Source organism: Mirounga leonina, unplaced genomic scaffold, assembly GCF_011800145.1.
Source record: "Mirounga leonina isolate KUSES-001 unplaced genomic scaffold, KU_Mleo_1.0 Mir_129, whole genome shotgun sequence".
NCBI classification, from domain to species: domain Eukaryota; kingdom Metazoa; phylum Chordata; class Mammalia; order Carnivora; family Phocidae; genus Mirounga; species Mirounga leonina.
Genome location: NW_023270323.1, coordinates 41,251,788 through 41,275,035, shown reverse-complemented (window position 1 = coordinate 41,275,035; position 23,248 = coordinate 41,251,788). Strand labels below are relative to the sequence as shown.

At 39.9% G+C, this 23,248-nt stretch overlaps 1 protein-coding gene across 4 annotated transcripts in view; it reads right to left on the bottom strand.

Moving 5' to 3' along the window:
- FRYL (FRY like transcription coactivator) overlaps positions 1-23,248 on the bottom strand; it is a 259,607-nt gene that overhangs the window by 46,714 nt on the left and 189,645 nt on the right. For all 4 annotated transcript variants that reach the window (XM_035005015.1, XM_035005016.1, XM_035005017.1 and 1 more), the window contains 17 exons: positions 22,636-22,790; positions 22,182-22,281; positions 20,551-20,719; positions 18,232-18,491; positions 17,728-17,868; positions 14,478-14,646; positions 12,529-12,613; positions 11,880-11,992; positions 10,773-10,923; positions 10,004-10,107; positions 8,710-8,895; positions 6,918-7,122; positions 5,395-5,516; positions 4,184-4,374; positions 2,508-2,602; positions 818-1,425; positions 418-515 (listed from right to left, as the gene is read on the bottom strand). In XM_035005015.1, coding sequence (XP_034860906.1) covers positions 418-515; positions 818-1,425; positions 2,508-2,602; positions 4,184-4,374; positions 5,395-5,516; positions 6,918-7,122; positions 8,710-8,895; positions 10,004-10,107; positions 10,773-10,923; positions 11,880-11,992; positions 12,529-12,613; positions 14,478-14,646; positions 17,728-17,868; positions 18,232-18,491; positions 20,551-20,719; positions 22,182-22,281; positions 22,636-22,790 — 2,952 coding nt within the window. The remainder of the gene's footprint in view (positions 1-417; positions 516-817; positions 1,426-2,507; positions 2,603-4,183; positions 4,375-5,394; positions 5,517-6,917; positions 7,123-8,709; positions 8,896-10,003; positions 10,108-10,772; positions 10,924-11,879; positions 11,993-12,528; positions 12,614-14,477; positions 14,647-17,727; positions 17,869-18,231; positions 18,492-20,550; positions 20,720-22,181; positions 22,282-22,635; positions 22,791-23,248) is intronic.

Below are 23,248 nucleotides of genomic sequence, written 5' to 3'. Positions count from 1 at the left end.
GGCGATTGTCTACTTATTTGCTTGCACCCCTACTGTAAGGCCCACAGGGGCAAGTATTCTGTCTCCTTTGATTTTCACTGCATTTCTGGCACCCAACCCAGTGCTCAGCAATATGTGGTAGGAAACAAATGAATTGGAGACTGACAGAGAGGTAGAAGATAAAGTAGGGAAACAGAGCAGAAAAAGACTCAGACTCAGAGGAGCATTACGCTAAACAAATAATTTTATTCACTATGATTTGAACAGTGGTAGCTTACATCATTACTGTAAAACTCCTTTATATGCATGAAAAGGATAAAAATTTAGATGTGAAATTTCACAGAGGAAGTGACAGTAAAAGATTTGAGATCCCCCCTTTAAGATAAACTCCAGAAAAATTTCCCTTTAGCATTATCTGTCAGCATAACATTTGCTTACCTTTGCTATTCGACTAGCTGTTTCTTTGCAAAACTGAGTTGGGCTGTCAAAATGCTGGATTAAGTGAGGCAATAAGCAAAGGATGTTAAGAGGAAAGCCTATCAAAAAAACAAAAAGCAAACAATAACCAATTTTATTGCACATTATTTAAAAACTAAAGGTATTTTTTTTAATGGTTCACAGAAACCATTTTCTTTTTATTTTTTGGAGCACCTGATCTTCTACATTCTTTTTTTGTTGTTGTTTTTACCAAGGAAATTAAGCTATCTCATATATTCAAACAAACAAGTCAACCCATGACTAGTTGTGGAAAAGCAGAAATTAGTAGACTTCAAAACAAATTAGTTTACATTTCACTACATTAAAAAGCAGAGAGTTGGTGCAATTCTATTAACATCACCTGACAACTGGGAAGGATCCACCAGCGTGTGTTTGGAAACAGCAATGAGTTTACTGAGGAGGTGCACGGTCATTTCTTGCGTAGAGACTGAGGTAAAACCCTTAAGGAAGAGCTGCTGAAGGCCTGGAAAGTTATTCCATTTCAATTTGCTTTGTACATTTTCAATCTTCTCTCGACTCTCCAATTTATCCAAAGGCAAATGGATAAGCAGTTTGTTGAGAAGCCTAAGAGCCAGGAGGTATTCATATTCATAATCTGATTCCAATAAAGATGCTGCTATCCAAAAAATGGTGGCCATCAAGTTGGTAGGCTCAGTAGTGGACTGCACATCATACATTCCCTTCTCTCTCAGAGAGGAAAGGCTTCTAGTCCTTGCTAAACTATTGCTATGGTTTATCCGTCCATCCATTATATCCAGTGTGTTACTCCGCCGCCGGTCACCTCTTCGGTCACCAATTAAACTTAATCTCAGAGAGTTACTTCTTGCATTACTGTTATATCCCAAGTAACTGCTACTACTAATGGGACTTGTGCTTAGATTGAGTTGTCCAGTGCTTTTCCTGTTAGCTGCATACTTGTTTCCCATTATAGGATCATGGTATGAGGTTCTTTACAAAAAAAAAAAAAAAAAGAAAAGATAAATGCATGTACAGTCACTTCTTTTGCTACATTAATTTTACTCTTGAAAACACTGAAAAAACACTGTTACCAGGAAAAATTACGTTTGAGTCTCTCTGACTTTGCTTACTTAAATTTCAGTTCGGAAAGAAACTTTTTGCTTTTCCTCTCAAAGCAAAACATACAATGGTGTCTTTCCTACTGTGGCCAACCGTTTCCTGTGAACTGGAGGATGTTTGATTTGAAGTGAAAATTCTGCCACAGTTATCACGGACAACTTTCAGCTCTAGGATTTAGTAAACGTTATGTCCAAAGCAGAACTCATCTGTCTTCTCCCCAGACTTGATGGTCCCCATGTCCTTATTTTTGTCAATGCACACTCTTTCCCCCCCAAAAAAATCAAGCTCAAAAATTTATTTTCGATTTCTCCTTCTCCCTCACATCCGATTATCACCGATTTAAAAATAATGACAGAATGCTGCCTAGAGGTGCCAGCAGTATGCAGAAGCACTAGCAACACTGAAGTCTGCTGGGAGAGACAGAGATGGGAAAATTCATAGTTTGTTAATTACTGTTATTAAACTCTGAAGAAAACCCCCGAGAGAACCCCCAAAATGGAGTAATTCGCACCACCCTCAGGGAGTTAGAAATGCTTAGCTAGGTGGTGACATCCGAGATGGGTCTTGAACAAGCACAAGCCAATTCGGGATTTGCAGGGAAGAGAAAGCGGGAGAGGAACAGTTTGCAGCGGATGTGCGTGGGGAGGGGCTGGCCGGCTGTGGGGCAATGGGATGGTGGGCGTGGCAGGAATGGCGCTGGTCCGTGGTGCTGACGGCCCGCTGCACAGCAGAAAGACCTCTGACCAGGACCTCAGAAGAACAACACACCACTAACAGCTCCGTCAGACTTTTCACACGGTCTCCCTGTCCTCCTGTGCCCAATGGTGATCCACCTGAGTTGTTTGGTATTATTCTCACTACCAATATGAGAATAATATAATGTCATAGTTATGCATATTTAGCTACTGGAGTTCTATCTACAAGTCTACATTTTGTCTGGCTTAAATTCTTACTGAGAAAGGGCAGAAAGAAGATCATAATGCTTCATGGTTTCAGCCAAAGTATCAATTGCAGATTCCAATGTGAGAAGAAGCTCAATCACAAATCCCTAGGGGGGGAAAAAAAAGGGCAGATTTTCATTAATTATGCTCTGGAAAAAAAAGAAATTGCAACGGACTTCCCGATGAGATTTAAAATTAGAACAAACTCAACATTAATATTACAAAATGATTAAACTCTTGAGCAACATGATCTTGCTGATTGATGAAAAACTCATCAAACTAATGGTTATAATGGCACAATTCACCCAAAATTGCTCAGGCCAAAAATTGGAGTCATTTTGGTTTCTTTCTCTCACATCTAAATTAAACCCATCAGCAAGTCTTGAAAATATTACTTTTAAAATATATCTGAAATCTGATCCCCTCTCTATACCTCCACAGCCTCCCTTAGTCTAAACTACCCCCATTTCAGTGTGGACTTTTACAATAAGCCCCTTAGCTGACTCCTACTACCCTCCTAAGGGCTCTACCTAGCCTCTGGAGTTTTCTAAATAGCAAATTATATCCATTACTTTTCCTCTCAAAGCCTAGAAGTATTGTTTGCCATCAACTCAAAGTAAAAGCCCACCTCGCACCAGGGTCTACTAGACCTCACATAATCTGGACCTGCCCACGTCAACCTCCTGACGTTAGACACCCCCATCCAATACACTAGCCATACTGGTTTGCTTCATGTTCCTCAAAGAAAGGTCTATTGCTTCTGCCTCAGGGCCTTTGCACTTGTTGGTCCTATTTATCTGTCTGACATGTTCTTCTGGATTATCACAGGCCTCAATTCATTGACGTATGTGTTTAAAACTCATCTTCTCAGGGGCGCCTGGGTGGCTCAGTCGTTAAGCGTCTGCCTTCGGCTCAGGTCATGATCCCGGGGTCCTGGGATCGAGCCCCGCATCAGGCTCCCTGCTCCGTGGGAAGCCTGTTTCTCCCTCTCCCTCTCCCCCTGCTTGTGATCCTGCTCTCACTGTGTCTCTCTCTGTCAAATAAATAAATAAAATCTTTAAAAACAAAAAAAAAAACCCCAAAAAAACCCCTTACCTTCTCAGATGATCATATATAAAAACAACTCCCTCTCCCCTGCCACTCTTTAACCTATTACTCTATCTTGTTATTTTCACACCATTAAACACTAAATAAAATCATGTTACATATTATTGGTGGATTAGAGGCTTATTTCTGCAATAGAATGTGAGCTCCAGAATGCCAGGAACTTTCTCTTGTTCACTACTATATTCAGTGTCTAGAACAGTGTTAATAAAATCACTAGTCTGTATAGACGTAGGTTCTCAATTGCATTATTTCACTTAATTTATCTTAAAAATTCAGCACTCTTCATTTAAATTTAACTTCCTATCTCTTTTACCTTGTGGTCATCCCAAAATAACATCCAAGTGTGTGTGCGTGCATGCGTGTGTGTATAAATGTAAAGCTTTCTCAGATAGGCACTAAGTATTTGATTCAGTTAGTATGTTATCAAATATTATTTACAAAACTGTTTCATAATAACCTGCTTGTTAGCATCTGACAGGAATTCTGTGTAACCATTAGACCTGCTGTGCTCTGTACTTGGCAAATGAGTCCTTGACAATGAGTAACTGCTCAATGGCTACTGAAAGAATTTAATGCAATACCTGTGCATCTTCCCCTGGGTCCCCTACAGTTTCTACAAGTCTGGAGAGAACATCAGAAAGTGTAGTTGCAGAAAGAGGCTGCTTTAGGGCCCTGAAAATCTGGAAGGATCTCCCAGCATAGTGTCGAGAAGAACAAGAAAGTGCTGTTTGCAGAGCAACTTCACTAAGATGATGTTCCAAATGCATTCCTTCTGCGAAGACAAAGGATGGATACAAGTGAGTGCGTCTCGTTGCTTGGAATGCAGGGTTATCATCAGAGGTTAACCATTTTAAACCCAGTGCCCAGCACATTGCCTAGCAAACTGGGCAGGCACTCAGATTTTAGAAGTCAATGCTTTTTCTTTTCATGAAACTCCATGTGCATTTTAGAGGACTCTTCAGTCTAATCTCCAGGGAAGTATTTTTTGAGAACAGGGTTTCTCAACCTCAGCGCTGTTGCCATTTTGGCCAAACAAGTCTTGGTTGTGAAGGCTGTCCTATGCAGCATGCTTGCTTAGCAGCAGCTTGGCCTCTGCCCAACTGGATACCAAGAGTAACCAGTTGTCCCCTGCCCCCCAGTAGTGACAAAAATGTCTCCGGACATTGCCACATGTCCTGAGGGACAAAATCACCCCTGGTTGGGAACCAGTGCTTTAAACAGATACATTTTTACTATAATTTTCAGTATGTGTTAATTTTAGATCATAGAAGCCTGTTACAGTATAAAACAGAATTTAAGTTGGTCATCTCCACCTGTGTTCCTTTAATGTTCTTATTTCCTAATACATAACCACAGTGTAACTTTATGCCATCATATATGAAATGAAGAATCCCAGAACGTCACAAATGACTTTCGTATTTTTTAAGGAGTAACTGAATTTTTCTTGAACCAAAACAAATCTGTTATCACAAATGAGTTAAAAAAGAAAACCTGTCTAGGGGTATCTGGGTGGCTCAGTCGGTCAAGCGTCTGCCTTCTGCTCAGGTCATGATCCCAGAATCCTGGGATCCAGCCGCACCCCTGCCTCTGCCCCTCCCCCTGCTCATGCTCTCTCTCTCTCAAATAGATAAAATCTTAAGGAAAAAAAAAAAAAAAGAAAAAACGGTCTAAAACTTTTTAATGTAGACGTGTCAACTGTCAACTCTTTGCTAAGCAGTATCAGGAATTTTCACATCACATTAAAATATCTCCTTGAAAGTAAGTATTATCTGAAATATTTAATAAAAGATACCTGAGCTTGACTGCTTAAAAACAGAAACCACATGTTTCAAAAATGTAGTTAACTGCTCAGCACTCTTTATGCTAGGATTCTTGGCAGAAACATCCTCATGGTTCCAAAGGGGCCCTCTTTTTCTGAAAACAGAGAACAGACATAATCCCTTGGTTTTAAACTGACATTAACAGTTTCACTCAGTCACCTAAAATGTGTCTTTGCCACTAGAAAGGACAGTAGCGGAATAAATCAAATAGCACGCACACGGTCTACTACTATTTATGTACTCGAGTGTGTAATGGTCTATGTTAAGTAAAGGAAGATCCGGGTTCCATGTAATTTCAGCCTTCCATCATTACAGTTAAATTCTCTCAGAGATGGTAGATAAAAGGATGACAGATTCTGCCAAGTGAGAAGAATAGTGATTTCTGCTTCGTGTTATAGGTCACAGCATAATTTGGAGAGGCTAGACTGTATTTAGATTGTAATGCAAAGAAAATAATTTACTAGCTAAAAATACAGGAATGTTTAAGACAGAATGGTTTCCTCTTCGCACCAGCGTCTACTAGACCTCACATAATCTGGACCTGCCCACGTCAACCTCCTGACATTAGACACCCTCATCCAATACACTAGCCATACTGGTTTGCTTCATGTTCCTCAAAGAAAGGCCTATTACTTCTGCCTCAGGGCCTTTGCACTTATTAGTCCTATTTCTCTGACATGTTATTCCGGATTATCACAGGCCTTTAAAATATCTTTGCATTCTCAAGGCTGCCAGCTTGGTTAGTAAGGGTTAAATTCCTTATTACCTCAGGCCCCAAGTGCCCTGAAAATCTTTTATGTGCTCACACAGCCACCAGTCTGCAACACCTTTAATTCATCCTGTTCATTGCCACGAGACTGATTGTTCTCGAAATATTTAATCGTGTCTCCCACCCTTCCCATCCAGCTCAAGGAATTTCAGTAATTTCTGTTTTCTGGAAAGATGAAAGATCTGTAGCCTATGGCCTAGGCTTCATGGCCTCCAGTCTGAATTCTCCCTTGCCTACAAAGTTTTCTAGTCTAGAAACATTTCCCCCAGCATTACAGTCAGACTGGATTACTCACCATTTCCAAACACATTTTATTTCTCACGCCCCTGATGATTCTGCTCTTGCTGCGGAACACCAACCCCCCTGTCCCCATCTATGTTTCTTCCTTACTTATGGTGCCTTGCAAAGAGTAGGCCATAAATAAAAATTTGATGATTGACTGATAATGGAGCTAACGAAAGTGGAATATGTATTCAGATAATACTGTATTCTCTTTGGCCACTTGGTATCGAGACACGATTAAGGCCCTCCTCAGGGATAACTGTGTGAGCACAGAAGAAGAAAGTCTTTGGAGGCATCAAATTTTCTAACTATCACACAATGCACACCTGTGCATTCCAAATCAATGGCACGCCAGCAACGAAAAACAGGGTTCACCGTAGCCGACAAATGAAAGAACGACTTAACGCAGCTATGAGGCTGGAATGGTGAGAGCTGTAACGTTACCTTGAGGTAATGAATTCCATGAGGGTTTTGACTTTTCCATCCTGCTCTACTGAGATGTCGACCTCATTGAGGATAGTGGTGTGCAGATGGGAAATGGCAGCGCTGTTATTTCCTAAGCTGATACTAGAAGAGGTAGAACTTGAGCTAAGCCCTGAGTCAGTCATGGGGGAGGGCTGGTAATCAGGTATAAAATCACCAACGCCCGCTGAAAGAGAAAGATGGCCGTGAAAACCAGACAGGAAAGGATCGCACACGCTATTTACACTTAAACTCTCCTTCCTTACACATTCTACGGGACACATGCAGGAATCTTAGCGCCAGCTGATGCAAATCAGCGCTCCTTCCGTGGGAGCCTCGTCAGCACCAAATTCCAGCAAGCGAGTTTGGGGGCCAACACTGTTTTCCACAGCCTACTATTAAAACTTAACTATCTGGATTTCCTGTGAGGTCTTCTGCTGCCATCTGCTGAGGAAAGTTGAAAGTGGCACTTTCCTAATATTTTGGCACATTGACTCAACATGTGTTGAGTCCAGGGTTTCCACAGTGTGAACTGATTTTTCTTATGGAAAGGATTCTATACTTTCTGCTTCATTTTACTTGAAGAAAGGTAATTTTCAAGTCTTTGTAATATTTATGTCAATTATTAAATTCTTTTACAGGTTGTTACCAATGCCGATCTTCACAAAATGGCAAGAGGAGTCTTAAAAACAAACTATGGAATTTTAAATAAAGATGCTTTAACATAAAAGAGGCATAAACTTTATTCTGTTAATCTTTTAATCACATTTTAAAAGCTGAAATATTTCCTAATAATTGTTTTCTTACTAACTACATGGGTTTAAGTAAATAACGGTTTTGTTGTTTTTTTTTTTTCGGGTTTTAACTAAGTAACTTTCACCCTGTATCTGACATTATATGACTTATAAAAAATGTAATTTTATTTCATTTTTTAAAAACAATTATTTTCTAGATCTATTAGTAACTTGATACAGACAAATGATTTAATAAGTAAGTTAGGGCTATTAGGAAAGAAGAAAATATAACTTGCAAAGTAAAAAAATTCACACCAACAGTGAAATAACTTTTATATTAGAGTCAATAATTTGGACCTCATTACTTCAAAATGTATGATTTGGAACTCACTAGACTTAAAAATGCGTAACATTTTAAATATAGTAAATATAGGGGCACCTGGCTGGCTCAGTCAGTTAAGTGTCGGACTCTTGGTTTCTTTCAGCTTAAGTCATGGTATCTCAGGCTCGTGAGATCGAGCCCTGCATTGGGCTCCACACTCAGCAGGGAGTGACCTTTCCCTCTGCCTCTACCTCTGGCCCCGCTCACATGTGTGCTTTCTCTCTCTCTCAAATCTTTTAAAAAATAAATACATACATACAGTAAATATAATCAAGTGAATAAAAAACTTTAAATGTCTTCCTTTGTCCATTTTTCAGCTCTTGAGAGCACGAGGAATCTAACACAAGTTCAACATCTTTTCCATTAACTGTGCTCAATCAGCTAATAAGCACTCTTTCACTGATCTTCAACTTACGTGTTGAGAACTTAACATTTTTAAGACAAAGACCCTTTTTAAAGGCAATACAGACTCAAATACTCCAAGCTTAATTCTTTTACTAGTTAATAAATAATGTATATGGTACTTAAACTAATAAAACTACATTAAAAAAAAAGTATTTCAACTTTTATTTTATTTAGTTGACTTTCTCCATTGCAGATTTCAACTTAATGAAGCACGATTCCACTGTCAATCAAATTGGGCATTTGGAGCAAATACCTGTGAAAGTGTAATCTAAGTGTGCAATCTGTTTGACTGTAAGCACCCTGGGCTCATTGAACTCCTTGTTCCTGAGAAGGACAGAAGCAACAGTGCGGATGTTACTGTTGGATCCCATTACTATTAGTAAGTGCAGAAGCAGGCGCTTACAATGCTCATACACCTCAGGGTGGCAGTGGTCAAACCCTAGAAAGGACAGGAGAAAATCATCATCAGTAAAGAGAAATAATGAGTACTCTTGCTTCCAAACACATATTTTAAAGAAAAGCAGACATTACAGAAAATATTTTGTAGAAGATGATGTACGACACGAAAATATTTATTGGCCTGGAATTCTTATACCCTTTTACAGTAATGGCCTGTTGTCTTAGAGCAGCAGGGAGAATCAAGACAAGTTTTCAATGTGTTTTCTGTCTAAAATTTAGCCATCTATTAGGAATTATTACTCTGAGGGTGCTGGGTGGCTCAGTTGGTTGAATGTCCGACTCTTAATTTTGGCTCAGGTCATGGTCTCAGGGTTGTGAGACTGAGTCCCATATCAGGCTCTGCGCCGGGCATGGAGCCTACTTGGAATTCTCTCTCCCTCTCCCTCTGCCCCTCTCAACCCTGCTTCTCTCCCTCTCTTAAAAAGAAAAAAAAAAAAGTTATTACTCTGTTGCATAACACTTTATGTAAATAAATTTCATACGGGCAAGCATTTTTTGTGTGTAGCGCATAATGCAAAGTCAGTAGATGTTTGACTACCGAAGAAATGAAGTAATACATATATAATGAGTGTGCATATCAGGAAAACTTCAGAGAAGATGGCTACCTTGACTTGCTTCAGGAAGTCAATTCTATGAGCGTGAAAAGTACCGCTGATGTGATGGATCCCACGTGTCTGTTACCGAGGGCCCAGTGGAGTTTCAGCTGTAATAATCAGACTGTCCAAAATCCCAAACTTTTGGGAAACACTTAGAACCCATTTTAATTTTCCATTTACATGGAAAGTTTCCAGTTCCAGAGGTAAATTAACTTTACTCTTGCTATAGCTCCCGAATTTCTCCTGCTAGAGGGTTAAGTGTGTTTGTGAGCAGTGGAGGGGGCCGCAGGACAGGAATGGGAATGTGGACAGAGGACCTATTTGTGGTTAAGAGAGAGGTGAGGGCTAACTCCCTACTGGACCACAAGGATCACTGTAAAAAGTGTCATGGAAATGATACACAAAAACGCGACAGCAGAAACACTGAAAAACTAGACTGTCTTGAAATTATCACCGAAATATAATGGGACATATAGAACCAATATTTATTACCTATAAAAATTGCATGAAGAAGAAGATGGAGGTAGCTTCCCCATTCCACCTTCACACTGTGATCAATGATCAGATCAGTCAAAAGGATCACGGCTATGTTACACCTGTGACAAATGAGAATGCTATTAATGTCCTATCAGAGTAAGCCTGGAGAAAATCTTATGCCAGTTACTTGAAGACTTGAACATTGTATTTTATGGAAAAATACAACTTCTCAAGAAAAAAAGAAGAAAAGAAATATAGCTGAAGAAACCATTAAGTGATAGTTTTAGAAAAAACATTACCTGCTAAGGGCTCCCCCAAGCCAAGGGCCATAATTTCTTCATCTTCGACCCTGACACCTAGCACGCACACTGCTTGCCCCATAGTAGGTGTTCAGTATGTGTTTGATATATTAATAAATTTTGAAAGAACGTGGTAACTGTTCTATTGTGACTTCAATAAGTAGAATTCAGTTTAACACAATTCAAAATAATAGTGCCTCGTGCCATAAAATATTTTTCAGATGTAGTAACTGGGTCCCAGAAAGGTCAAGTAACTATGCCAGACACCCAGAAAAGCAGCAGCAGAAGTAGATTTAATAATATTAATTGTAAACAGAATTCTGAGTTTGTAGATTTCTTGAACTCTAAACACATGGATCTCATTTGTTGCAGTATCAAACGAAAGAAATGGCTTTTTATTCCATGTTGTCAGATAGCATAAAGAAAGCTGAAGGTGTTAAGCAGCAATTTGGCTCATATGAAATAGGAATGATGCTGTGGTCCACCTGTGAAGAGGTAATCCAGGTGATGACGTTTCAGGCAAGTAATCCACCAGTGGTGACCAGCAGCCTCCAGCTGGTGGGAAGGGTAGTGGCTCTCCTTGATTATGCTCCATCACTTTCAGTCGCCAATTAGAATAAAGTGGCATTGAATCACCTATCAAAATAAAATGATCTCATTTTCTACACCATCTATTTTCTGCCAACATAAGCAAACTCTAGTAAGACACCAACTATTTATAGCATTGGAAAGTGATAAAAAATAACTTCCCACTCTTTTGACATAGGTCTGCTAGGAAGACCTGGGTACAAATATTATCAAGTCAAGCAAATCAGAGAGAGAGAGAGCTATCAATTCAGGTTCCATCGTTTATATCAAAGCAAAACTACATTCGCACTCCGTTAGATTCTGGAATTGATGTCCAAGCCATGAAACCACATCATAGGTGAAGCTGCCTTGTAACAAGGGCCTTCTGGTAAGTTACTCAATTCTAAATTTCCTGAGATAGGGCCAATATAAACCCAACTTAAAAGGAAATCTGCTCTACCACAGTGGGGCTGCAGGGTGCAGTAAAAAATGACATCAGGAAATGTGAATTCTGTGTGACATGGGTAAGTCACTTAACCTCTCTGGACCTCAGTTCCATCATGTGCAAAGTGAGGAGATTGGACCAGATTATCTTCAGGGTCCCTTCCCAGTCTGAAGGCTGGTGCTATTCCACTCTACCCCAGTGTTAGAGTGAGACTCAGATAGACATTCACTTTGCAATTGCAAGGGAGAACTTTTCAGTAAAATGTGAATCCACAGAAAAAGAGCAAACCTGTTAAAAAAAAAAGCAGGCTGTAGCCAGTGTCTACGATGCTTCTTGAGAACCAATTCTTATGTTCCTTTTGATTTATCTATAAGGGAACCTGTGCTTTGAAAACAAATTTCCCACATTCATGCTGCTTCTTAAAATCAGGACATTTCAGATTACGTTGGACCACCACCAGTGGCAGTTAAATACTCTTCTTAAAACCAATTTATCAGAAAAATATATTCACTGATATCAATATAATAATTAATAATACGCCTCGCCATTGTAGTTATAAAAAACATGTGGAATTTATTACTTTTTTCTTCTTCATAAGATCCTCCAGAGCTGCTACTGTATCGAGATTCTAGTCTGTGATGTTGACGATTTAAGTGACTGCTTAGTCCACTGTAGATGTCTAGGTGCACATAGCTATGGGAATGATCGTGGCAGTTAGTCACAGTTCATGGTAAAATGGTATTTGTACTTTCGGTTTCACTTTCTACGTTTAAAAAAGAACACAGTACATAAAATATTAACAAAAGCTTCCTATGATAGATCTTAATTTCCACGTTACAGTTCAAAAGCTTAAGCTTTTAAGTCAATTATTTCTACCTGAAGACTTTTCCTATATTGTGGTAATAATGCTCTGGTGAAACCTAGCTTATAAAAAACAGGCAGAGTAAATAGCCATTTAGAAAAGTCTAAAAATGTAAACGACACAAAAAGAGCCTGGACATACTCAATCTATTCATCCATTAGAGCACATAAAAAAATCTAGCATGTCAGCATTCTGATGATAAAACAGTTAATGTGGAAAATTTCCAAAACGGAAATATATTTCTTCACTAGAATTCTGAAATATACATTCAATGAAATATATGCTGCAATGCAGAAATGATCATTTATTCTGATGATAATGGTATCTGTCAAACTGAAAAGCTAATGAAGAACAGAGAGGTACTTACCTCTCTTCAATATTCTCTTTAATGGGCTTATTATCAGGATTGCCATCTATGGGAGCTACCATTGTATTGCTACTGGAAGTAGTTCCTGCAATCAGAAATAAAATAATATCTGTGAACTTAAAGCCTGGGATAACTCAGTAAGAACAAAAAATTTCAAAATTACAGATGTTAAAACTCCACTACAAGGAGAGCAAGGTGATTTTTAAAAAGGAATGTACTCATAATGACCAAGAGAGAAAGGAAACAACACCAACTAAATTCTAGATGCTGGAAAACAAATGGACAAGAAGTAATTTAGCTTTGAAAAGGCTGAATCTTAAAGCTGGTAGTGGGGGAAACCAAGAAGTTTCTATATCTATATTGCTGAACCTCCAAAAGACTCAGGAATTAGCAGCACTGAGTACCTCTGGGAGTAGGGGTTGAAAGTGTTGCTAAAATGGCAGGCTTGGTTGAAAATCTACTTCAGAGGTATTTGGTCCCCACAATCTATGCCCCTCCCTCTTATAACTGGGTAGCTGTCTCTCTCCACTTCCAGAAATCTTTTCTTTTTTCAAGTTTACTCATTTAAGTAATTTCTACACCCAACATGGGCCTTGAACTCATGACCCTGAGATCAAGAGTTGTATATTCTTCCAACTGAGCCAGCCAGGCACCCCCAGGAATCTTTTCGGATAAGAGTAAATCAAAGATTTCTGGACTAGGGCACATTATATACAGCTGAAGGAGGAAGAACTTTATTGAGAATAGGGGGATTGAGTGAAAATACACACACTAAAATTTGAGATTATACCCCCTTGAAAGCTGCTCACCCCATGGGGCTACCAGAAGGCTTGAAGACTATGTTGTGGTATGTGTGTGTCCATCTGTGGATTCTATGTATTTGTACATACACACAGCCCTACAACCTCTACTTTGGGTAGATGACTAGTAGAGTTTTGTCTGGGGAATCTAATTAGTCCAAGAGACCTATAGACACTTTCATCAATGAAATCATCGTACAACACATGACAAAGTCAACAAGCTCCATATATACCTACAAAACATCTGATCAGTTTTTCAATATTCCACTCTTTATCAAAAAACAGATCTAGAATTGGTAGGCTTTTGAGGAAAGCTTTTACTAAGACAAATCAAAACAGAGCAATATAGAGAAAATAGGCTCTTCTGCCGGGAGAAGAAAGTCAGATATAAAAGACAGTCCAACCATGAAACATGAATAAGGTGCTCTTAAAGAAAAAAATTAATTAAAAAACAAACTCTTTGGAATTAACACTCTGGCAAATAAGAAAAACTCAATGGAAGTGGTATTAGAAATCCCTGAGAAAGTAGAACAAAAGGAACTAAAAGATGAAAATAGATGACAAAAAATAAATTATAAAAGATTCCTAATTACACAGATGTTATTAACATGTCAGAAACATTCAATTTAAACTGAGTGAAAAAGAATTTTCATGGAAATGTAATCTGAAATAGTCCCGATATTATGCTGATTTTCAATGGAAGTTATTCCCTCAGGGACATAGTTTCTTCAACTCAAAATATTACAATAATTATATCTGTATATACATATAACACTCACATGACTGGATGTTATGTATCATATATGCCCAAATAATTATAATATGAAATTACAGAGTAAGTCAGTAAGTAAGCCTTTTCTATATTTAACACACTAAGTTTATTTGTTACAAAATGCTTGTTGTATAAGATATATAAATCTATATTCCGGTTCCAAACACATATGTGTAAGTATGTTTCCCTCTGTAATACTAAGAACCCTTCCACTGTCAAACCTCTTTACTCCTATGGGGATTTACGAAGTCTTGTCAAGTTAATTCCCACACATGACTCATGTTTGCTTGTGTTTCTTGATGCTGTTTAAAGTACATGAATAGTTATGTAAAGCTTCTCTTTCGAGACAAAGTTATCAGTTTTAAGTGACTTCTTACCTGAGGTGACCGAAGGGATTTTGCAGCTGGAAGTGATTCGGTAATACGGGGGGTTGTCCATGTGCGTGACGCCTGAGCTGACGGGATCGGTCAGCTGCAGCTCACTCACCAGCTCTTCCAGCAACTGCATTGTTTTGTCTCTACCTAAATAGACAATAACTTTCTTCACCTGTCACAAGAGAAAATCGTTCAGAAAAGAAAAAGCACAATTTTTATTTCATAAACTTGAAGCGGATTTTCTCAGATAAGATCAACTTGAAATGGTAGATGAATTAAGCACAACTCAAATTTAAACACTGATCCACAATAAGACATTAATTGGCTTTATTAATAGGGTCTTCCATCTGGCCCTCAGCATTGTATTTGGTTGGGATGACTTGACTGTTTAATGGTTTCTGCATTATCTACTTCTTTACTATTTTGCCTTTTTTTTTTTTTAGAAAAGCAAAAGATAATTGCTTTCCTATAAATCAGCGTCTTTTTAATGGAGAGATTTCAATTAATAATATCATCCCAAATTTCCTCAGACTTCAAACCCAGGATTTTTTATTCTGCTTCCCCTATTAATTCTCTATTTAACCCAGCAGGTACAGAGTAGTGATTAAAAGCAAGGAATCAGAACTAAACTGGAACCCAAACCACACAGCCTGGATTGGAGTGTAGACAACACTTGGTAGCTATGCAATTGGATAGTTACTCTTGGTTTTCTCTTCTGCAAAATGGGGACAATAGCACGTATTTCATACAGTTGTTAAGATTAAATAAGATTTAATAAAGCACTTCAAGCTTGCCTAGCACGTAGTAGGAGTAAAATAAGTGAAAAAAAAATTTCAGTAGTATGCATTCTGTATGTAAGTAATATGTATTAATGAATCGCTTACTAACTGATCAGCCTATGTCTCTTTTTTCTTTGTAGTTCAATCCTTGCAACTCAAAAATGTGGTCCTGCTGGCATAGGCATCTTCACCAGGAGCTGCTAGAAATACAGAATCTCAGGACCCACCCCCCAGAGCCAGAACCAGATACCCTGGTGATTCACCGGCACACAGACAACTGAGCAACTCTGCCTTATGTGACCCCTGGGCAAATCTTTTTTTTTTTAAGATTGATTGATTGATTTTTAGAGAGTGGGGGCAGGGCAGAGGGTGAGGGAGGGAAAGAAAGAATCTCAAGAAGACTCCCAACTGAGTGCGGAGTCTGACTCAGGGCTCTATCCCAGGACCCTGAGATCATGACCGGAGTTGAAATGAAGAGTCAGCCGCCTAAGCGACTGAGCCACCCAGGCGCCCCACCGCTGGGCAAATCTTAAAAAATGCCTTATTGTATCATACCAGAAGCCTTATAATAATTACCCATGGATAACTGACCTACACACAGCTCTGTATCTATCCAACCTGCTTTAACTATTTGCTAATTCTCTGTTCTCAGATTCAGTCACTGCTGACCCTACCAGGTGCATTCTTGCCTCCGTGCCCCCTCCACCCCCAACTCTAATCCTGTTAATCTTCAAGCCCCGGCCTCACCCCAGCTATACTGCCTTCTCCACAAAGTGGGAATTCACTTAGTGACAGAGCTAATGGCTGCCCAACACTGAAGAAGTTACTCTTCTCTGTGCCCTGTTTTATTCATCTGTAAAACTGCTGTGATCTTCACACACTCAGATCTGGGAATTCAATGAAACAATGCAGATGAGGTGCTTATATCATGCCTGGCCTGTAATAAGGGATTAAGAATGATAATTAAGAAATTACGATTGTCATTAAAAATAGCTCCTTTTCTAAGTTCCTGGGAAATGGTTATTCCCCGAATTTCATCTCGGCTTCATGGCGCTTGTGTCTTCTTGCAGCCCCACCCACGCGTTCATCCATCCAATTAATAGGTACCTTCTATGTGCCAGGCACGATTCCAGGCTCTGGGAAGAGAGCAATGAACCGAACAGACAAAATTCCTGCTCTGGAGGACAGAATCTACTGCGCTGACTAAAGTGAAAGCAACAAGGCGAAGAAGTAAAACATATGTTTGGTGATGACAAGTGCTGGGAAAATCAACAAAGCAGGGAAAGGAAAAAAAAGTACGTGTCAGGACAGGGCACCTGCAGTCTTCGATAGGATGACCAGCAAAGGTCTCAGTGAGAAGGACATTTGAGGAAAGACCTGAGGGAGGGAAGGGAGGGAGCAAGGTGGCTGTTTAGGTAAAGACAGGGGGAGTGCAAAGGCCCCAAGGTGGGAAGGCCACAGAGCAGGGCAGCAAGGGGATCCTCATGGCCTCAGGCAGGGGGCATGAGGGAGAACATTAGGAGCTGAGCTCAGAGAGGTGAGGTGGGACTTTGTTGTTTCACACCACAGCCGCCTTTCTCTAACAGCTTCTCAGTGAGTATTAATCCTGAGGCATGCAACAGTCACGGTAACTTGGGAAATGCTAGGTCAGGCAAAGCTATTAAATGGTTTGTTTGAAGTAGGACCTGTAAGAACTTTGACAGCAACATTCCGCACAGCTGTTCTTCTGTGGTTAGGAGACGCTACCAAGGGGCTGACATCGACGTGTGTTTACACACGTGTGCATTTGTGCACCTGTGTGGATCCAGTTGAGCCCTCATGTTTCATAGTCTCATGTTATTTTCCACTTGAGCAGATATAAGTATTGCTTTCCCCTCTAGAAGGTAAAGACTGTGACATTCTTCATTGCATACCTCTTCCTATGTTTCCCCTTGCTTCTGGAAGCCGTCGGCACAATTCTACATGCACTGAGCTCTCTCACTCACCATTCTGCTCTAATATCTAGCCTAGCAGAAGGCATAAACACTCTCAATTTTGTGGTCTCACATCTAGATCACTGCCTCTCGAGGATCATCTCCAATCCTCCCAGAGAGCCGTGGTTCCTCGGTTATTCACTCTCAGTACTCTGCAATTTTCCTCTGCAGCCCTTATCAAGACTGCATTTTATTAACTTACTGATTTATTCATTAAATACATTAGGTGAAGGTTCAGAGAATAAAATCTCCATCACCCACCGGGCTGAAAGGCCCAGAACCTAGAAGAGCACCTGGCCTGTGATCAAGGCCAGACAGTACGGGTTGAATGAAGCAACGAACAAAGGCACGTGTGATTTCCTGGCGGGGTCCTCACTGTGGGCCTTGCTTTGCTTCTGCTGCCCTCCTGCTGCCCATACTCTGGTACTACAAGAAACCAGGTAAGTTTTATTAAAAAAAAAAAAGAGAGAAAGAAAAAACGAAATGAACCTGAATACATACGTAAGGCAAGAGGCTTGGTTCACTATTCACTCCACAAACGCTGATCAGAAAGTGCAGAATGATTTTCAGGTTTTTCGGCCAGCCGTCTGCAAGCGTGGTCCACACATTCTCCACCTCCGACCAGGCCAGCCCGTCCCCATACTAGATGCAGGGCACACAACGCGTACTTCAGTGAGGATTGCTTATTAAATACCCAACTTATCACACCATCAAATACTAGAAAATCGTTTAAGAGACGATTTAATCTTTTCCGAGCTCTAGAGGAATAATCATTTCTTTCAACAAATCTGAACATAAATATATCATTAATCATCTATGATATTCTCTCCTCCCCCAAGAACATATTTTGGATCTACTGAGAAGTGTTTTAAAGGAAGGAATTTGGTTCTTTTCAAACAAGTATCTGTTTGGTTATCACAGGATGATCTGATCTCGTCTATTTCTAACCTTTTGACTCCTCTTAATAATTCTGTGCAGCAACTGTGAACACAAACCCCACTTTACCTTTGCTGTCATGTACATTAGATTATTCAAAACCATCGCAGTGGCCTGTGGAGATCCCCAGCCTTCTCCTCGCAACCAGCGCCTGCTAGTCACCATAAGTTCTCGGTCTTTTAAGGAGTCGTCTTCATCTTCCTCATGCCGCCTTGCTGTGGGCAAAGGTCTTAGATCTACCAACTCAATGTTGTTCATCCACGGTAAGAGATAGTGCAGCATTACTTGCCTCCCAGCAGGGTGAGCTGTCTGAATTCTCTGGCTTATCTCTGTCATTAAAAACAAGCCAAAAGAGGAAACAACCGGTATCATTTCCATTTCCTTTGATTTGTAATTAACCTCTGGTAAGATATGAGATCCCGACCAGGGGAGAGGTGGTGTGTGGGGGAGCTGGGGCCCCAGCAACGGCAATGACCTCCCTCAGGGAGACAGGGTCTCTTGAGAAGGAGGCCTAGGAACACGAATACTTAAGATGGAAGAAACGAATCCACCAAAAGTGACAGAAAAGGAATAGCTCACACTGGAAGGAAAACCAGGAAATAATAAATGTCTAGAAATCAAGAGAGCTCAGGATTTAAAGAAATGTAAGGTGACTAACATTAATTGCTTGGCAAGGTAGCAAACAGACTGAAGACCAAAAGTTGATTAGATTTAGCAGTTAGGAAGTCTTCAGTAAGTTCACAGAGAGGAAACTCACACTGATGGAGTCTGAAGGTCATTTTTGAAGATGCACAAGGACTGAGAACATGGAAAAAGTGAATGTGGATACTCAAGGCAGGTAAAGGGATGAGGGAACGGGTCAGAAGTGGGTGTAAAGGCAGAAAAGGATGGGAAGAGCCAGGGAGCTGAAAACACTTAAAAATTACCACAATTGGTCCCAGAGAAAGGAAGGAGCAGGACCCTCAAATTTCAAAGTGGGCAAAGTTTCTATCAGTAAGCTGCCCCATACAATCCCTAACAAACACTCTGCTCATCTTGCCTTGGAAACAGTAAAAGTGAAAACTGCACTGAGCAGGTTTACAGGCTATATTTTGGTTTAGAATAGACCATTTAAAGCAAGGAGTTACAATTAGCAGATCCTAATGACGAGTATCTGAAGACAGAAGTGAAGGACAAGGCGAGGGAGCTGGGGGCATGGTCTACACATCCCAGCTGCCCTTGCCACCAATTTCTTGAGCTCTGAGACTCAGCTGGACTGCTCTGCTTGCTCTGTGGGAGGCTGGAGAAGCAGCCCGGCAGAGGATTGGTGATCCAGGCAACCACCGCTCCACACTGATGACCACCCACACTGACCCCGAAAGGGCTGTCAGGACTGTTGCGAAAACGGAAGGGCATGATCCCTGCCGTCTATCAGTGCAAACCAAACAGCTAAACTGCTTTAAGAACTAAATGTCGGAGGAATTTAAATAGATTTTTCCTCATTCAGGTCAGTGAGGGATGAGAAACTATTTCTACAGCTGAAATGGGTGCTGTGGAAAGACGCTCCAAGGAAGCTAAGGTCACTAAATCTTGAGGCCAAATGAAAGGATCCATGGCAGAATCTTGTCATCTCCTGGATGCCCATTTTGGTGCATGTCCAATTCTCAGACTAAAATAAGATCTCGCTACAAGTGAAAGGCAGAAAAACTACCTAAGTGTTCTGTGTTAAAAATCAGTAAAAGGACAAAGCACTCTAGGAGCACATGCAATAGTGTGTTCATCGGGCGGGAGGTTAAACTAAATTTTAAACAAAAATTGTCCTAAATCTGAGTCCTGGGAGATCCACACAGAGAGGACATCTTGCCTGACACATAGTCCCACAGTTTTAGAAACCCCTGGAAGGAACTGTCATTGGCCCAAGAAAAGAAAATGGGAACAGAAAGCAATGTGGGATCCTAGCAGTAGTTTTGCTCAGGGCAGTACAGGACCTTCCCCTATGATGAGAGGTGTTACTTATAGAAAGAAACCTGTATCTTTATCCCTGCCCATTTTTATTATTAAAGACAGACCAATACACAAGATAAAATATGTACTAAAACACTTAGGAAGTTCTGTGTCTACCCAAGAAACATCTTTAAATTGCATGTGAAGCCCCCTCCTTCCCACCCCCCTCCCCAGGGTGGAGAAGGGAAGGCAAAGTGAGAAGCCTTGGCAAGACTACAGTAGTAAGAAATCTATATATATTGATAGAGTAGTATTAAACATTCTTACTAAAGGAAAAAATTTTCTTACATAAAGACATGTTCTGTTTTGAATCAACCTCCAATTTCATATATTTAAAATTTCCTAAAAGTAGTTTTTTAGAAAGGATTGCTAAAGAAAACCCACTGACCAGTTCAACGATCATACCTGAGAATATGGCAAGAGTTAGCTCAGGATAGGCCCTTGCTAATTCCTCGGACAACTGATAGTATGAAACAGAATACAGATGCGGCAGCGGAGACAGCTGGCTGAGTACTCCATCTGTTCTCTGAAGTTCCAATTTGTGAGCATAGCGAAACATCTTCGGTTCCAGGATCTGCAGGAATGTAGATTCAAGATTTTATGAGTCCTCTAAATTTCAGCTACAACGGAAAAATAAAATCTTCTCCTAAGAATTATTCCAGCTTAAAAATTATATAGTTAGGCATATTGTAAAGTATTTCAGGTGTTACCTTCTAATTCCCAGGAATGTTTGCAAAAGATCTGTAACTGTTTAGAAGGCTTTATACTCCTTGTGCTTAATTCTAATGGTTTGGGTTAGTAGCATAGTCTGAGAATGACTTTAGCAACTTAATATACAATTACTTGAAGAAGATTTACCACTTTCCAGTTAAAAAACAGGATTATATAAAACAAGTGAAAAAAAAATCCTCTAACAGATCTTGGTTAAATACAGATTAAATATGGAATATGAGCTAAAAATTATTTTAACATTACACTATGTAAAGATACAGCACTGAACCTTCTTAATTAATAAAGTCATGAGGGTTTAATTCCCAAGATGGCAGCTACCAGCATCAGTACCATGTCAAACCCTCTGGAAACATCAGCGTCTTCTTGAATCTTAACTTGGTTAAGAGTGAAGAAACTCATCCTATTACCAATTAGTTAGATACTGTAAAATAATGCTACCTCCATGCTTGGTAAGTTAACTTTCTAGGTTATTTTTCTTGGTCTAAGAAAGAAAAACTGTACAAGCACATCATGAAAGGGCTAATTACTTTTTACTTGGTTCTCAGAAAAACATTTAGCTCACATTATTCTTATCTGCTGGACAGAAACAGTTCCATGCACACGCAGGTCCTGACCACTCCGTTTTTATGTGTACACACACTGGCACATACAGGTGTGTATGTGCGAGTATGTACCTAAGCCCTCTGTAACGCACTTCTGAACAGTCTGTATTATTTGTAGACCTGAGTGACCCATATTATCTTTGTCTTTTTTCTTTTAAGATTTATTGATTTATTTATTTGACAGAGACAGAGAGAGAGCACAGGCAGGGGGAGCAGCAGGCCGAGGGAGGGAGAGAGAAGCAGACTCCCCACGGAGCAGGGAGCCAGATACAGGGCTGGATCCCAGGGTCCTGGGATCATGACTTGAGCCCAAGGCAGATGCTTAACCGACTGAGCCACCCAGGCACCACTTATCTTTGTCTTCTATTTTTAATGATAATCAGGAATTGATGCCATGCCTCCCTATTAAAAATAAAGCCCAGGGGCTCCTGGGTGGCACTGTCAGTTGAGCGTCCGACTCTTGGTTTCGGTTCAGGTCGTGATCTCAGGGTCATGAGATCAAGCCCTGCATCAGACTTCCGCACTGAGCACAGAGTCTGCTGGAGTTTCTCTCTCCCTCTCCCTTTGCCCCTCCCTACCTCGCACTCTCTTACACTCTCTCTCTCTAAAATAAATAAATCTTAAAAAAAAAAAAAAAAAGCTAAATATCTATATGCTTCATTAAATCATTAATAAGTAATATTTTAACATTTGCTTACAAACCTGTAAAAGTTGCATAGCAACTTCATAGATACTTCGAGAAGAATCAGCTGCTTTAAACAGTATCAGATTTAGGAGCATCACCGTGTCACACTGATAATCCCTAGGGACAAATATTACATGTTAGAGAAGTTTTAGAAGCTTTCACACCATTAATAAATATGGTACACAAAGGGCAAGGCTGCAGACATCAAGTGTTAAGCCTATGACTAGGTGTTTTTTTGTTTTTTGGGTTTTTTGTTTTTGTTTTTGTTTTTTTTTAAGGCAAAAGGTACACAACAGAAGCATGGTGATCATTATTCTTATTCTGGTTAAATTTCAGTAGAGCTCAAGGAGAGAAAATACTGGTTTCTTAGTATTTCTGAATTCAAAAGGAAACATTTTCTTAAAGAAAAGAGAAGGAAGATAAAACAAAAAGAAAAGCTAAATAAAATATGGAAGACAGTATGTGGAGTACCTGTTCTGGAATACATTAGCTATGGCTTTAAAGCAGCCGGCTGCCACTCTCTTGGAACCAGTGTAACATCGATCCACAGCCCAGTACATCAGGTTGCTCTGGTCCGGGTTCAGCTCCAGCAGTAATGTAACTGCCTCACAGCCCAATTGATGCACCTACGTAAAGGTCACAACATTGCCCAGGATAAAGAAATTTATGTATTATATATAACTACTCCTCTACATTTTTATTAAAATAATATAGTATATATATATTTATTGTATTTAAGCACAAAACTCAGTCTCATTTTGTTCAACTCCTTCTCATTTTATTCGGCCAAAGGAAAAAACAAATGACATGGATAAATTATACTTGGTCTCCTGCTTTTTACCCAAGACTCTAAGCAGTACAATTCTCTCCTCCAGCAGAGCCCTCAAGGCGGCTGATGAATACGAAGAGTGATTAAGTGCTTTCAGAAAAGTGAGTTATTAACCTCTCCAGTTATTTTTATCAAGCTTTATTCTTGTTTTTGATAAGCCAATAGAAAAATTATTCTGAGGGGAAAAAATCTAAGTCCTGTTTTAAATCGTGAAGTCTGTGCATATACAGTAGGAGAATAAGGAAAAGGGAAGGC